Source organism: Zonotrichia leucophrys, chromosome 9 (genome assembly GCF_028769735.1).
Source record: "Zonotrichia leucophrys gambelii isolate GWCS_2022_RI chromosome 9, RI_Zleu_2.0, whole genome shotgun sequence".
NCBI lineage: Eukaryota > Metazoa > Chordata > Aves > Passeriformes > Passerellidae > Zonotrichia > Zonotrichia leucophrys.
In genome coordinates, this window is record NC_088179.1 from 18,583,789 (window position 1) to 18,601,202 (window position 17,414).

Below are 17,414 nucleotides of genomic sequence, written 5' to 3' on the forward strand. Positions count from 1 at the left end.
CACACAAACATTGCCAACTCTTGTGATCAAAGAACATCAAAAGGCCTAACAGTTAAAAACAAACAAACCAGTCTAACTTAAAACCTGATTTCTATTTTTTGCCATGCTGTATATCCATTCAGGGCTTGGGGATTTTACTTTTTTTTTTTCCTTAAATCCACAGAAGTGCCAGGAGTCACAAGAAATCAAGAGTCTCACAAACCTCTCTATTCCCTATGCAGGGTCTTTCCAAGTAAAACACCAAATGTGAACACAAAGAGTGAGAGGCAGCATCAAAACACATTCTGTCTATTCCTCTCCAGTTCAGACAGGAATAAAGAAGCAAGAATCCACACAGTCACCAGATGTGAGAATATTTCTTTTTAATTTAAAACGGTTGCAACAACGTCATTCACAGCCTTTCTCATCTCAGACAAATACTCTCCAGAAAGTTAACAGTGCTTCAAGCAAACAACTCTGAATGGTGCAAAGTAAACCAGGACAGACACTTCCAGGATACAACAGTAAAACCACTGAAGACTGAGTAGAAATCAGACACCAATCTCAGCCATTGAGGGAGGAAGGGCGACAGGGAAAACAATAAAATGTCCAGTTACATATTTTGCATAGACTTCCAATGCATGAGAACAGCAAAGAGGATAAAAATGGCTGCTGCCAGGATGGAGAACAAAAGGAATCAGTTGGAGAGGTTTCTAAGGAAATCTAATGAGCTCTGGATGCATCCACATTCTGAATGTGTTCTGTGACCTGGTGGAGGCTGTCTGAATCTAGAACTGGGCTGATGTTGGTTTCACTTACACCAAAGTCAGTCAGAGGTAATGGCACTGAACCCAGTGGAGTTACAAGTGATTGGGAGTTCAGAAACATCTACTCTTATTTTAAAACTACAGGTCTAAATAAATTAATTTTTATCCTAATTATATTTTAGCTAGGAAGATTAAATAGGAGTTTGTGTCTACACGTGTTTTGGAGACAGGAGATTGTAACTCAGAATGAGGAGTCTACTGGATCCAGCATACCTCTAGGAATAAGAGAAGAGGAAATCAAGGAAAAGTTATTGAGTTTTTCTTCCTTCCTTTCTCCTAGCCTAAATGTACCATACAAAAAAGTAAAAATAAGTCTGAGAAATAAGAGCTTTATTTACTGCCAGGTCCTGGCTTGCTGTGATTCTCAGGTCAGATTGTCTCTAACAGCTCACAGTGATTTTTCTTCCCCCATTCTTTTTTGTCAGGCAGCTCCCAGCTCACGGAGCCCCCAGCACCCACAGGGAGTGTGCCCAGGCTGTGCCCTGGCATATTCAGCACATTCAGCCTGCAGCAGGCACAGCCTGGCAGATCAGTCATTCCCTCAGTACAGTCTGTTTCAGTGGGGCTTCTGCAATGCTGGAGTTTAAAAAAACCCAAAACTCCTCTGCCCCCCATTAGGCTGAGGAGTCAGGAGTTTTCATCCTGCTCCTCCAGGTTCTTGATGTTCTTCACACAAAACCCATCACAAAAGGGAGACAACTTAACCAGCCACATGAGAAAAGGAGGGAGGCCACTGTTTTGAGAGAGAATAAAGTAATTCCTCAAGCACCTGACTGAAGAACTTCTAATATATTTTTAACTGCTAAATTTTAGAAAACCTGCAATCCTTTCCTCTAAACTGCTCCCTGCACTCCTGACTAACTTTGGTTTGGGCAGGCAAAACACAAAAGGGATGAAATGAGAAGAACCCCAGGACCTGAGCTGCTCCAATTCACTCACCACAGCCAGCCAAGGGCCCTCCCCTTCCAGCCACCATTTCCAGTTTATCATTCTCCAAATGTTCCTCCTGAGCCCAGGCAGCTCCACAGCCATCACAGCTCTGGGATGCACCAAGCACTTTGCAAGATTCCAGCTCCATCCTTGACCCTGCAAGACCAGCCATGCTTCCAGTTGGGCAATGAACATGGGGGTTATTCAGCTGGCCTTTATTTACCCAATATTTCTAAATAAAAAAGGGAGCAGTCACCAGATCTTGTTGGTTTCTAAATAGCCCTTTAAGTTCATGAGGCAAGAGGAAGCTGTTGTGTTGAACCTCTTTGGAATATACATGGGAATTTCAAAAAAAGAATTAAAAATTAAAGGAGGGGAGAAAAAAAGGCTTTTTCTCCTTTTTCTACTGCCAGAATGAAGAAACACACATACATACAGAAGTTTTGCTCTTTCACTTTAAATAGAAGATGTATCACTGCATAATTTGCTGATCCCATTTTCAAACCTGTCACTTTCTGGTGAAGTCCTCAAATATCCAAAATCTGGAAGAAGCAAAGAAATAACTGGCAGCTTTTATTTCATCCAGAGCTGGTGGCTCAAAAAGCACAAGGCAGCTGAATGTCACAGGGGCCACCCATTAATGTGCCAGGACACTGCACTAATGTGTCCACAAGAGCCCTGAGAGCAGGGAGCTCTCCCAGCAAAGAGACACCTTTACACTCTACAGAATTATTGCACTGGAATTTCTCTCACAACCTTTTATGATCCAAACCTGATTAAAATCCTAATAGTGTATTTTGGCTCTATGTGTGGCTTTATGACCAGAGGGAGAATTATTTTTCCCCAGACAATGCAAAAACTAAAATTCCCTTCTCATAAACAGATGTTTAATTTGTGTTATCTTCTGTAGTGTGTAGCTGCCTGAATTTTGCTATTAAAACTTGCAGGCACTAACAGCAGAGAAAATGTAATGACATCTCTCTGGCTCTCCTGCACTCTGCAAAAAAAGTTGGGTTTTTGGGGGTTTTTTTGGGTTGGCTTTTTCACTGCTGCAATTTATTTTGAGGGCTTGGTAATATTGTACAAGGCAACTCCAGCAACAGCCTCTAAGCAGTGTCCAACACTGGGAACCTTTGGGTTATTTTTCCAGAATCATGAAAGGTTTTGCACTCACCATTGTAATTTTTCTAGAATTAGTGTTTTCAAATATAATTTTAAAACCCACATATGCATTCTCACCTGTGAAAAACACTTAAATAACACCATAAAAATTAAAAAAAAGACAGGAAAGGCCAGCCCCTGCCTACCCACCCCATCATCCCTGCCAGAGATATCAGACCCCTTTTAGAAGGTGTCTGTTGGAGAGATCAGATTATTGATGCATTTGCAAGTTTAAAGAAACTGAGAATATCAATTCAAGGGGGTTTTGTTGTGGTTTTTTTTTTTTGTTCCTGTTGGTTGTTGTTATTTTGGTTTGGTTTTTTAACGGAGGAAGAGAGGGGTAAATCAATAAATCAGAAAACTCACTAAGCAATTTCCCGCATTTAGATATGAAAGTCAATATTTAGGCAATCTTTAGCAGAAAGCAGGATTGCACTGCAATACTTTGTCAGGGAGTTGATTTCAGATGGAATATGAGTGGTCTAGATACAAATTTCCCTGACATAAATATAATGGGACATTAAACCCTTCTTTACCTCCTCCATATGAAAACAAAATTTAAATAACAGCCTTGCCTTTCCTGAGGGTGTGCATTTAATTTCATAGTCAGAAAGTCTGCTGCTTTTAGCCATCTGTAATCCTGAATCTGTTGGTAGAACTTACTAAATAAACATTCAAGTGAAGATGAAGAAACCTATGTCTGCAAAAACAAAATTTCTCTTTGGCAAAAAATGTACAGGGCACTGACAGGAGATTGCTCCTGTCTCCATCAGTCTCTTAGGCTTAAGCTGGAAAAGTCAAATCAAGATACTGTACCACAGAATTCCAACAGATACAACTTCAGCTGACTTTTCTCACTGCACTGAAAATAATCTCTGAGAAAGGACATTCTGCTCTGAAGAACAGCCACAAACCCCCTCCCTACAAATGATTTCTCGACATGATCTGGACTCTGGATGCAAACACAGGCTCCCAGTCACCAAGGACACAAAAATCTGTTTGTGCTCTTCAAAGGATGCACGGGCAGGACAGGCAGGAGCTGGGCTGAACTGTTTCTGCTCAACACTGAAGCTTCCATATTCTCCACACACTAGCTGCAAACTCCACCAGAAATCCACATGGCCTGCAAGGTGTATAAATTTAAAACAATGTCCTATACAGCACCTAATAGAAATCTTCCATCTAACACTTAAGGCGGCATCAAATGATTGTTTTTAAATACACTATAAACATCCCATGGTTTCCTTTGCTTTTTGGCAGTCCAAGGGTTAAGGGGTCTTTTGTTGGTTTTAGATTTTTATTGTAGGCTTTTTTTGGGCAGGTTAAAAAGGCTTATGGCTTCTTAAGGCCAGGTGATAGATTTGAGGCCTAACTTGGTATCCTGTGGTAAAAATAAATGTAGCCCAGGTCTTTGGGAGGTCGTTCTGAGGCACAGACTCTAAGGTCGTTGTAGATCACCCATCTGAAAGGAAAACAAGATTGATTACATTCCATGAGTCTAAAAATCACCACAGATTTATCAGAGACTTCTCAGACCCAAACCTCAACGAGTTTAAAATCTAAAATTAGGCATTGCAATGAGAACAAAGGATCAGAGGAACAGCTCAGAGTCAGGAATGGAAAAGGAGGAGGGATGTGCAGAGGAATGTGTAGTTACAGCTCAAATGAAGGAAAATCAGGGATTCCCAATGTCAAATAATGGGAGCATGTCAGAATCACAGCCAAGATCAGCACCACAGTACCAGCAGCACCAATATCAGCCCATGGTTCCATGGCTTTCTATTCATGGCAACAAAAGGAAGTTGGGAAGAGCTCAGACAAACTCAGCCAGATCCAGAACCAATGCCCCAAACTGAACAGAGATTTGGAATGGCCAGCACAGGAGAGCCAATGGTACATTTCACAGACATCAGTGGGATCAGAACTGACTCATCACATCTGTGACAATTTTCATTTTTTTGGTGGGAAGCCTACAAATGGTAACAGCCCATGTTGTCTGCCATGAGCATGCCCTGCTCTGTACAGATTCTTCAGATCAAATCAATTGAAATCAAACATTTGCTGATCCCATGTGTCTCCCCCAGCTGCACTCACCTTCCCTCCTTTCTGAGGTGACAAACGTAGTGGCCACTCATTGTGGATGTTCCCATGTGGCTGATGAACCCAAACAGCTCATACCCTGTTTTAAGAAATACAAATGGCACCCTAAGTATTTCACTGCAACCACTGCAAGATGACTCCAGGGGAAATGTTCTTTCTAATACTGGAGAAGCAGTTAAGCACTCCCAGCACAGACTCTGCAGCCCCAAACTCAGTTTCTGTTAACACTGCAGCATGTTCCCAACTTAACTAGTGGCTCAGATTCACTGTGAAACATCAAACCAATCCAAATCAAACCCACAGAGACCTGTGCACATACAGCAGGGCTGTGATCACAGCCCCTGCTAGGAAAGAAAACAGCAGATTCCTTCCCAGTTCACAGAGAGCACCACAGAAAGTGACAAGCAGGGAGTTCATTCTGCACACAAATTAGCTAGGTCCATATGTGTGATCACAGATCTCCTATAAATCAAAAACCACAGAAGTCTGTATTTCAGCATAGAAGAGGGGACAGGAAAGAAAGCTCTTCCTTTAACACAAGGACAATTTTTATGCTTAAAGTCTCTGGAGAGTTCAGCACTGGTTCTTGATGCCCACCCATGCATGCCATTCACCTGAATTATCACTAAAACTAAAAGGGTTCCTTCTTTCAGGGTATTGTATAAGGACATGGGCCTGGATTTTGCTGAAGAGGGCTTTCTGGAGCTATTTCACAGAATCATGTTTGTTATCACAACTTCAGGCATTCAGTAAAGGGTCTCAGTCTACAAAGGCTAAGTACCACAAAAAATAATTATTCCAAGTTTGGGGGTTTTCTTTAACTTAGCAATAAGCAATGTTTCCAATGTCTCCAAAATATTTAAAGTTGATATTTATAATTTTAATCTAACAGTAGCAACCACAGACACAAAAATCAAATTGCCTGGTAATTTTTTTCCTAGACCTTTACATTCAAGATCAGAAGTAGAAGTTCAGAACATACTACATTAGAACTCATCACTAAAGACCCTTCAAAAAACTTTCTGTGACATCCTTACCACCAGCACTGAGCTTTTGTACTCCAGTGCTGTGACACCTCCAGGAGGTTCTTCTCAACTTTGCCTGCTGTACATCAGCCCCATCTTGTGGTTTATTTAGCAGCAGTGTGACAGAGAATCTCAACCAAAAGAAAACAAAACACGCAGGACACCAACTGTACTTTGTGGTAGTATGAATAAGGAATTTGGTTGAAGGGATTATCAAACTGCCCAGCAGAGCACAGGAGGACAGAAACTCAGGTGGTCTGTAGCAGCAGTGTTGTCTTTAGGATGCTCAGCCTCTGAAGATTTAAATATTCTAGCTTTTCTTTGTCTTTTTTTCTTAAAGCAACAGAACAAAAAGTAAACCTAGGCCAAGAGAGACTTGTGTGCTCTAGTAGTAAAAAATTTTGGGCTCTGGTTATTCAGTGAGTCCAAGCAAAGAGTTTTCTGAGCAAACACAGCCCACAGAACTCAGTGGCCCACAGAGCTGTATCAGCCCCAGAAACAAGACTGCAAGTAAATTGCCTGGATTGTGCCCAAAGAACCCACAATAACTACTTTCAAAACAGAACACAGCTCTATGAACGGGGTGGGTGTGACACAACAGAATGGCAGCCAGGTCTAAGCTGAAGCAGGACTTACTTCCAGGGCCATCTTTGATCCTGGGTCCCTCTGACCCTGGCTCTGCAAGGATATTGGCATTGGCATTGTTCTCCATATCCATGGTGTCCAAAGCAGGGTCACTTTCTTCCTCAGGGTCAGGGTGGCTGAAGATCCACTCCAGTGCACGCTCCAAGTTGTTGTTCTACCAAACAATCAAAAGAGCAGCCTTTAATACACTCTAACATCACACTGTCACTCATCAGCCTTTGAACAGGGTAAGGATCATATTTACTGCATTTAAAAATTATAAGATACCTCCACCTCCGTGGAAAATAGTATTCAGCAAGCACTCTGCAAAAGCTTGACATATAGAAAAGAAATAATCCCACAATTAAGACCCACAGCCCCCTGCTCTTATCTTGCAGACACACACAGTGTCCAAGCATCCAGGTTATTTTTCAACAGGTTGTAAAAGCAGGTAAGTTTTCCTCACTTTACCATTCCACTGAAGTACACCAAGCACCTTTCCCACTCCAGAGAAGTCAGGCATCCCACACCTTGCCAGGATAGCTCCAGGCTCACCATCCATTAACTGGATATTTGCACATTTCAAAGGCATCTGAGCACCCACAAGCACAAAGCACAGAACATGAAACAAAGCCCCAGTGCTACCAATAACTCATGAACTCACTGTTGCCTTCAGCGCCTGAATTGCCACATTCCTCTGGAATCCCATGGAAATGATGATTGCAACCATCTCTTCAGGAGGCTGGTTATCTAATCCTACAGCTCCTAAAGCAGCTGCCCCACTGGAAGCAACTTCTCCAAATGCAGGTATGACCAATGGCTCAGCAAAGTCTGGAACAAACAAACAGTCATCAGTTCCTTCTTTTGCCTCACTTAACCAGGAAGTCAACAACAAACACGAACAAACAACACACAGGACCTCCTGAAATCAATGTAAGTTCATTTCACTGGCATCTAAATTCAGACTTAGATGTGTGGAAAGCCTTGAAAACAACAAAATGAATGTGCACTTTGCAAAATATCTAGGTGCATGTGCTCATACTGAGCAGATTGGAATAAGTCAGCACATTGCAGAAGTGAAACAACTGCAGGAAAGCAGCAAAGATTGGTATGGAAGCAATGATGGCATCAGGATAATAGACAACCCAGTGCACAGATGTAAAATGAACTTATTCAATATCTGAAAATGTCTGCTAAGCCCAAGTGAAACTCATTCCCCATTTACACAAGCAACACAAAAGCTCATGGTGAAGCGTGAACTCAACCAAATCTGGGGTTTCCTGGCAAGGGAGTTGTCAGTGCTGAATCATGAGTCCAAACTTTGCACAGATGAAACACAGGAAGTGGAGAACATCTAGCAGCCCTGTCCATCACCAGACAGCCCAAGTATGGCATGAATGCTCCAGCCTGAGCTAGAGAAGGCTGATATGGAAGGAAAGCATCCAGACCACAGGATTCTTTGTACTTACACTTGGTCACAGGTCAGCTTCCCCCTTAGCAGCACGGACCTAGCCAAAGGGTGGAAACAGAGCTGGCCCACACCAGTGGTGAGGACAGGACTTCTGGTGTAGCTTAGTTTGTTGTCTTCTTCTAGGCAGAGGACACCACATAATGGTCAAGATCTGCACATCCCAGGAGCAGCTTAGGAAAATTCACTCACACCTCCAGGTTTCCCAGGTGGGGAAGGGGGGGCCGTTGTTTCTCTGTCACACATTATAAAATTTCTACTGACTGCCAAAATCCACAACCAGGAGCTGAGTTTAACTTACAGCCTCCAGTGACTGACCTGGCTCTTCCATGTGTGCAATGATCCAGTTGAAAGCAACTTCAGCACCCAGGTTGCCTGTATAGTACACAGCCTTCCGACACGCCTCCAAAGGAAAGCCCATCTCTGCCAGCTGCATTACTGAAGACTCATCGATATCTAGGGCTGCAAGAAAGGACCTTCTAAAATATAAAAGTCTCATTTCATCCATTGCATGATATTTCTTATTGTTACTCACGGTGCCATATGTTAGAGTACAGACTGCTTGGATTTGGTTTAGTACTTCAATAAACCCACAGCCATCAGAAAACAGCCTTGTACAAAGCATTACAGTAGTTATTATGGACTTACTGATAATCTTTTGCCTCAGCAGGGACACAGATCCTCACACAAATCATTAAATATTGATGAATTTCTACAGGATTCTATTTCTTTTAAAACACCTCAGCACTGGATTTTAAGGGGTGAGGAAGTCAGGTGCTGAGCTCAGCTAGAGACAGCCAAAACCAAGCCCCTCTCAAAGGCAGGATCTTGCAGGTTAGAGAAATAGCAGCTGCCAGATGTGGCAGCCTCTGGATGACAGGGTCAGACAGCTTTATCTGAGATCAGAGTGCAGAGGGAGCCAGGATAAAGTGGCTGTGACCCCCAGGACTGCAAGATCCTCCTGAGGAGCAGCAGGCAGAGGAGCAGCTCATTTTCTGGCTATACCAACCCTCAAAGAGAGTCCTGCACACATGGAATAAACACTGAACAAGCACAGAAAACAGCTTTTATTTGGAAGCATGCAGGGCAATGCATCATGCATCATGTCTCCTCATGCATCTCTATGAGGAGACAGAAGCCATTAGCTGAGCAAAAGCAAAACAATTTTTAAGCAGTAGAAAAATGAGATACGTACACTCCACGAAATGGTTCATCATGTGATCTGAAAATTAACAATGGAAAAAAACAGGGAAAAGGCTAAGTAGATCCATATGGGTAAATATGGGTAAAACAATTCCATATTTTTAAAATCATAGAAATATTTGACCTCATGGAGACAGGGCAGTTTCATCCTTGTTTCCCTGATGTTTTTGCCATGAATTAGAGCAGGAATATTTCTGCTCAGTAATTGTTTTTCCCTAACTCAGTTCAGAGCAAAGTGTCACTGATACCATAAACCAGTAGGAAATAAAGCTAATGGCTGACTTAAGCAAGAATCTTTTTAAAAAAGCACCATCACCCATGCATTTACACTAAAACTAGGTCAGTCCATTCAGCAAGAGGGTAAGGAGGTACAGGCCTTTGTGAGGAACTTAGACAGATAAGGATGGAATTAAAACCTTTAGGGAATTGAAGTTTGTCATATCCTTGCTCTGCACACAATTTCAGGTACTAGCTTTCTTTCACATACATACAGTATGGTATTCTGCCACCATTATTATAAATCTCCAAGCAAATGGGGGCACTCATGTCATGAGAGCAGCTGCATTACTGGCTTCATATTAAATACTGAGGCACTCAAACTTCAGTCATCTGGAGAAAGTGCAGCCACCTGGGTCTAAGGTCACACCATAAAAACATGATTTTACTTGCTATAAACCATTTATTCTCCAGGGAAACCCAGGGAATAAAGAAGGAGGATATTTAATATTCTTGTTTCTGAATAAAAGAAACAGTATAAAAGTATTCAAGAAAAAAAAAAACAGCACAGCATTTTAATCACTTCTCTTTCTTTCTTCTCCACAAACATTATAATCAGCTGTTGGCCATCTTCTCCTGGAGATAGAGCTTTTTTAAATGGCAGCCCATATACATTCAGAGAAGAGGACTGTGCATGCAGGCACAGCAGCTAGGGTCGAACAATTCTTGTATTTTTAAAATGAGTAAAATTTAGAGTCTTAGCCTATGCCTGGAAAGCTGTTCTCTTAAGCTGTAGTCCTTTGTGTATTAAGTATTGCTGTGCTGTGCTGGACCTGGGAAGTTCACTTTACTCCAAGGGAGTCATGGGCATGCACTGACGGGTCTCTGGAGAGAGTCAAGGACAGCAACAGCAATTATCAAACCTTCTACGGAAAGGTGTCCCTATCCATAGCAAGGGGTTTAGAACTGGATGATCTTTAAGATCCCTTCCAACCCAAAAAACTCTGTGATTCTATAATAAATCCTCAAAACAGGAAAGCTGGAAGAACTAGAGCTGTCCAGTAGGGAGGAAAAAAGGCTGTGGGGTGTTGTAAGAATCTTCAATGGCAGAAGCACAGGGCTGGGTTTTTGTTCATAGCTCAAGAGAATCCCCATGTGGTAGAAGGAAAGGGGAATACAGGAGAGAGTAAGTCAGTAAATACCTTTTGGGTCATCAGGAATGACAATGGGAGGAGCAATGTCTGGGAGTTCCTCTTCTCCTGGCTGGAGCCCCCTGGCCCGAAGGTGAGTGATATCCAGGAAATCTGGCATGTCAATAGAAACATCTGCAAGAGCAGAGAAATGGGCTAAGCTTCTGCAGCCAGCAAAACGACCTTATGGTGCAACCTACCCCTTCAGAGAGGGGACTCTGGTACTCAAGGTACAGGAACAGCCAGGATTCTCCTTCTGAAAAGAGCTCTTTAAGAAATATGGAATGCCAAAGCACAATTTAACTAGCTCAGATGACGTGAAACTGTGTTTTAACTCCACAGACCTGATGGATTGGTTAGATTTGTTGTAAAAGGGAAAAAGATTCAATTAGGATCTTCACAGTACAAACATTACTTTAGTCAGGTGCACATCTTAATAATTATCTGGGATAGAAAGGTAAATAAAACAAGCACATACCAAGCTTTTTGGGTATCCAGTCAAGGCCAAAGGTGAATTTCTTTATCTGCACCACTAAGTACTCAGGAAAGGAAGCAAAGCGGGAAGTCCTGGGAAGGACAAGAAACAGAATTCATTGAAATCAGGCAACAGAATCCCCAGCAGCACAGATCCCAGTACCTCATGCACACTGAGATGAGCTACTGCTGGTTGATACCAAGGATCCAACCCTACAAGCATTTAAAGTTCAAGTTCTCAACAACCAGACTGAATCACTTCTTGGACTCTGACCATTGAGAACAATAAATTTCCTGCTCAGTTCATCATTACAACTCTTGCAAGGCTGGATCTGCACATCCCACTGATGAGCCCCAACACTAATGTGATGCCAGAGCTCACTGTGCATTTGTGTGTTTCTCTTTGCACCATGCCCAGGTAGCAAGACAAGCACAGAGCACAGTATTTAACAGGCAGCCAGACACATACTTACTTAACTCCAGCAGATTTTGCTTGAAGGGCACTGCTCCAGAAGTCCTCCACATTGCTGGGCTCAGAAAAGGCCTGCAGACAAGCACTAAATGGGATCTTGGCACGGACCAGCTCTGGCAGAGGTCTCCTTGCAGCTTCTGCTTCTCGCCTCTTCAGTTCATAGGCAATTAATTCATCTGAGAAATACACACAACACTAGAAGCTAATGAACATTGTCATGGTTATGTGCTCCTCATCAGGCTTATTTCTGCAAGTTTTAGAAATGCAAAAACCTACTTAGCAATAATAGTTTTGCATACTTTTAACTAGACATCAAATCTTTTTGTCTGCATTGGGGTCAGGAGCTACACTTACAGCCACATCTCTAAGGTTTCTGTTCATGGTAAAAACACAGAACTGGAAATACCAGGACACAGGCAATGAAAACTTGGCCATGACAGCCAGAATCCTGTGTGAACAGTAAGGCCACTCACCCACTTTATCAGAGCTCAATCTGAGTTGGAAAGTTATTGCTGTCTATCTGTGTCATCTGACTATTTAGACAGGCCAGGATTATGTATGATCTAGAAAATATCTTGACACTGGTAAGCTGAGCAGTGCCATATGGTAAATTCACAAACTAATCTGTCTTCTGAGTCATTACCTGGAAATAACATGTTCTTTTATAAGTGACAGAGTCATCACTGAAACTGATGAACAAAGAATGAAAAGTTCCCCTAAACTTCATGTCCAGTGCAAGGAGGTGCAGGCTAGGTAAAAGTCGGTAGAATTCTCTGCCTTGTGGTATTTCATAGCATCTCATCAAACAATCAAAATAGAACCTTCTGGTTTTAAAATACTTTAAATGTTCAGATTATGTAGGAAATCTGAGGCACATCTCCCTTCATGTTCCTGTGATGCCCTCTTCACTTCTACCTCAAGCATGCATTTAATATGTTATTCTGCAAGGCTCTTCATCACTGATGGTGCAGACTGCAGATGCAACCACATCTTGTCAGTGCCTTCCTCCTGCTCGCAAGTGTTCAAGCCTCCTTGGCCATTTTCTCCTTTAAAAACGAGGGTGCTTTTCACAGGTATGAGAAAAACACTCCTGCTTATTAAATAAACATGCAACACTTCATCGTCCTTGCCTCCTCCCCTAAAGCCCAGAACACCCAAATTGTGTATTTTAGATTTATAGATTACAAACTACCTTATACTCCTATTCTCTATTACCACATTAGATCTTATAATATTCTGCTAAAGAACAGAAAGCAGATCTGGGTTTTTGGTTGTTCTTTGTGAGTGTGTGTTTTTAAAAGATATTAATTAGCTGGTATGTTCAGTTCATTTTTATAATGAAGATGCTTTCACAAACTGTTTCACTGTCCAGGACGAAGGCGATTCAGGGCTGGTGGGGACCTCTGGGCACAAAGTGGCACATCCCTGGTCAAGCAGAGCAGTTTGCCCCGTTACCTTTGTTGGTGGCTGCCTCCATGGCCACGGGGAGCTGCATGATGTAGTCCACCCTGTGGGTGTAGCGCACCTTGCGGGACTGGCAGCACTGCGTGCGCTCCTCCACCAGGAACCGGAACACATCGCTGGGGTTCTCCGAGCCCACGGGGTTCCTCTGAAAGGAACAGCACACCAGGTCACTCCTGTGCCTCTTGCAACCCTGGCTGCTGAGGATTTCAGACTTGCTGTGCTGACAGACACTGACCCCCAAGGGAACACTGCATTTGACCTGAAGCCGTAGAGGAAACTTCCAAAATTGAGTGATAGAACTGAGATTATGAGTGTGTAGTTTGGATAGAAGAGTGCAATATCACATGGTAGAAAACACAGATTGTAAGGTTGTAGAATGTAGTAATATATATAAAGCAAAATGAAAGTTTTAAAGCAGAAGCCAGTCCTTTTTCTTTAACTTCTTCTTCACTTTCTTCTCCATAGGTTTAAGTAAGGTTTTAATTAGATTAAAAAGTCCGCATTGTGGAGCATGAGTAGTTAGTTATAAAAGAAAGTATGTTAGTAATAAGTTTAAAAGCTTATAACTTTAGTAAGTTATAAGCTTAAAAGTAAAAGTAATTTAGGTGTCATTTCTTAATTAGACAGTTTATCCTTAAAAAGCCTTGTGCAGAAAAAGATACAATTTCATTTTTACCTTGTTAGAGAGAAGTACTGTAAAAGTCACAACTTGTAAGACTATAATATAGGTAAGAACTAATAAACATCTGAGTCCAAACAAGAAATACCATCTCACAATTTAATCCCAATCTTAGCAGAGAAAGGAAACAAAAGAATCGACATGTGGTGATCACTAAAATGACCAGAAAATCCAAAGGCTGCTGGTTGTTTTAAGGCAAGCACGAAGACACTGATCACAATCACTGGACTGTGTGCAGAGCTCTGTCCCCTACAGAGAGAAAACCACCAAAACCCACAAATTCTGCACTCACAGCAGCATCTTTCTACACACAGAACTTGCAGGGTTTGTTCCTGAGAACATATAAGAACCTGACTGAGTCAAGGTGAGCAGAAGGTAAGAAGGTGCCAAGTTACAGTAAAGACAGCAAGCTCAGATAAATAACATGGAGCATCCTCTCAGCAAACAGAGTTGCTCCTACCACTCTGAATATGCACTGAAACAGAACGAGCAACTTGTAGTTCATTATCCAGATGGGAATGTCATGCAAATAATATACCTCCTCTTTGTTGTTCATGGTAATGCCTGTTATCAGGCAAGAAACAGAAAAGTCTCTTCTAACCACCCTATAATCAGTACATGCATTTAGGGATGTGGAACATTATGCATACAAATGTGAGTAACTTCATCTAGAGACTGAACACATGAATAAATAGCCTTGATTCTTGGGGAAAATGGGAAACGAGGGAGGAAGGGTAGACAAGAAATGCTTTACATCAGAACTGCATGTATTTGTAAATTCCTTTTCAGAAAGACAGCATTAAAATTCACAGTATGATTCCTTCACACACAGCACTGAGCTGGAGCTTGGTGGAACTAAAGCTTTATACAGAAATATTCCACTGACAAACAGCCACTCTGCTTTCAGCAGGGGAATCCTTCCTCCCATGATTCAGTAACATACAGCTGGGATTTGTACAACAGCTGGACAGGGTAATTAATTTGCTCCCAACAATTATATGAATTTGGAACAATAACAATAATGATCATAATACCCAATTCATCTATATTCTCTGGCACACTTCAATATGGTAAGCAGGAACAGCAGTTTAAAAGGTCACATATGTTTATGAATCTTTGTACATTGAAGCTTGACCTCTTTATATTTGTTAGCAGCACCACTGGCCCTGCTCATGGTCATGCAAGAGTCTGAAGCAAAGAAGAGGAAGAATTAAGGAAGCAAATGTTTCTAAAACAAAATACATTGTAATTGGTCCCACCTTCTACATATCTAAGGCTAAAAATAATACAACTAAAATACCAGCCACTCATGTAACAGTTTTGCCTTCATTGTCTAATATAACCAGAAAAAGAAGCAGCAATTCAGGTTTTCTCACCTCTACTAGATTTATTAGATGAAGGAAAAATTCCTGTGCATCTTGTTGTCTGTTAGAGGAAAATTCTGGGTGGCCTTTACTTATAAAAGCCTTGAACATTCGAGGAGATATTCCATTGTGTTGAGGCTAAATAAAAGAGAGAAAAACCATTTAAAAAGTGATTTTTATTCAATCATGAACCAAATATCAAAGTTATTCCACTAAATCTATCTATGGCCCATTTCTGGCACTGGAGGAATGATAGCTTCCATTTCATTATTTTTCCATTTTAATAAAAATGGGAAGGGTCCTGAAACAAGATTTGAGGGAATTTTAGAATATGTTTTATGGCTTAGTTCCTGCAGAACTCACTCTACCTGTCCTTTGGCAATTGGCATTTTAAAGAGATTACTGGAGGTTTTTAAAGGTTAGTAATTTTCAGAAAGGCTGAAAGCCTACATTGTTATATAACATTTGATATTGCTTTCAGAACCCTGTGCCAGAGCATTGAAGCACTTTGGTGTATCAGCTGGCAGCTTTCCTCAGGACAAAACCTTCCAGAGAGCTGTGCAGAACCAAGCAGAGAACATCTAATGTGTGCAGCATGCATTCCCAGGTGAGTTTTTAAGAGCAGACATGAATTTGCAATTTGCAGGTGATGGTCATGTTGAAAAACCATAACTTACTGCCTTTGGCCATTCAGTTACATCTGAGCAAACTGCCCTAAATTAGAAAACCTCTGGCTTCCAGGACAGTCCTGGTTTTGACTTTCTAATCCTTTATACCACTTTAAGAACCTCTCCAACCATTCCAGATCCTCAAGACAACTAGCACTAGCTATTATGCTTTTCAAATAACATTTTTGAACGGGTCAGAATCTATTACTGAGATTTGCCCTTACCTTCCATGAAACCAAATAATTTTTTGCACAATCCAAGCACAAGTATAACCTTTAGGAGCTCTCAGAGGCTGATAAAAACTCAGCCAACTTCATTCTTTACTACACTTGCACTGTTACATGAATTTAAAAATAGAAAAAGCAGCATGAAATGGAGGCCATATAAAATACTGGAAGAGAAATTTTTTTCTTTGCTTTACCAGGATGAAGTATTCCTAGACCCATTGAAATCAGAAGCAGATTCTCATTTTTAAATGCTTTTTTCAATTCTTGGCAGTAGACCACCAACAACATCAGGCTAAGATGATCCCTACAGGCTCCCATCAAGAGACAGAGTCTCTGTATTGCTTGGACAGAGAGATGCTCTGGGGATTTCTGGGTTATGTACTGCTTGAGTGTCCTCAACTGCCTTTCATCCAAACTGGGACTGGGGAGATAAGTGCATAAAGCAGCTCACATTGCAACTTCTTCCTGTGCCAGAAGCAGGAATGTGGCACACTGCTGTACAATGCTGTTTAATGCACTCAGTTTGGAATCAAGCCTTGTTTCCACCTATACACTTTGTACTCAGCCCCTCAAGCAGGAAGAAGAGGAGCATGCCATGAGTGACAGTCTGCAAAAAAAAGGATTGAATCTTGCAATCTCACCTCAAGGACAATAAAAGGGGGGAAAAAAATCTAAACTCAGAAGAAATGTTAAAGCTCAAAGCAGAAAATCAAGCCCTGGCTGATGACCCTTTAGGGTCTAAAGTGGGTCCAAGGAAAATGCTGCCATTTCCAGTCTAAACTTCTGTGGTGAAAAATTTCAACTCCACAGCACCACGAATATTTACTGAATACCTGGCATGCTTTCCCCATCAAGAGTTGCAAAACAGTTTAGCTAAATATAGATTGTGCTGGACCACTGCAGATCTCATATGAATGCTTTTACAGGCAACAACTCCCCAAAACTTTGGATGAATTTCAAAGGCTCAGAAAGACTGAGAACTTTGCATATAGAAGGGGAAAAAAATAAAGGAATAAAAGTTAAATGAATAATTGATATTATAGACACAAAGCAGAAGCACTTCAAAACATTTAAGGCCTAAAATGCTAAGCAAACAAAAGGGGAAAAAAAGCATCCTCAACCTGAAAAAAACATAGATTTTGATTCCAAGAGTGAAGGAATAGAGAAAATATCTATATCTGACTTTTTTCTGTAAATAAATCATCAATAAAACAAGCAAAAAAAGCTGTAAAAGCTGTTTCAAATTCTAATATATGCTCTGAATTGCTTGATAAGGATGCTTCATGCACGTAACTTCAGCTTCATTAAACTGAACTAATGAGCACAAGTACTGTTAAATGTCA

At 41.4% G+C, this 17,414-nt stretch overlaps 1 protein-coding gene across 2 annotated transcripts in view; it reads right to left on the reverse strand.

Moving 5' to 3' along the window:
* Positions 1–347: 347 nt before the first annotated feature.
* Positions 348–17,414, reverse strand: part of USP13 (ubiquitin specific peptidase 13) — a 50,311-nt gene continuing 33,244 nt past the window's right edge. The window contains exons 11-21 of one of the 2 annotated variants that reach the window (XM_064721158.1): positions 15,189–15,314; positions 13,125–13,278; positions 11,671–11,845; positions 11,202–11,290; positions 10,736–10,858; positions 9,310–9,336; positions 8,433–8,576; positions 7,311–7,477; positions 6,659–6,821; positions 4,992–5,076; positions 348–4,359 (exon numbers count right to left, since the gene is read on the reverse strand). In XM_064721158.1, coding sequence (XP_064577228.1) covers positions 4,266–4,359; positions 4,992–5,076; positions 6,659–6,821; positions 7,311–7,477; positions 8,433–8,576; positions 9,310–9,336; positions 10,736–10,858; positions 11,202–11,290; positions 11,671–11,845; positions 13,125–13,278; positions 15,189–15,314 — 1,347 coding nt within the window. In that variant the 3' untranslated portion in view covers positions 348–4,265. The remainder of the gene's footprint in view (positions 4,360–4,991; positions 5,077–6,658; positions 6,822–7,310; positions 7,478–8,432; positions 8,577–9,309; positions 9,337–10,735; positions 10,859–11,201; positions 11,291–11,670; positions 11,846–13,124; positions 13,279–15,188; positions 15,315–17,414) is intronic. The other variant, XM_064721159.1, reaches the window with a different exon arrangement.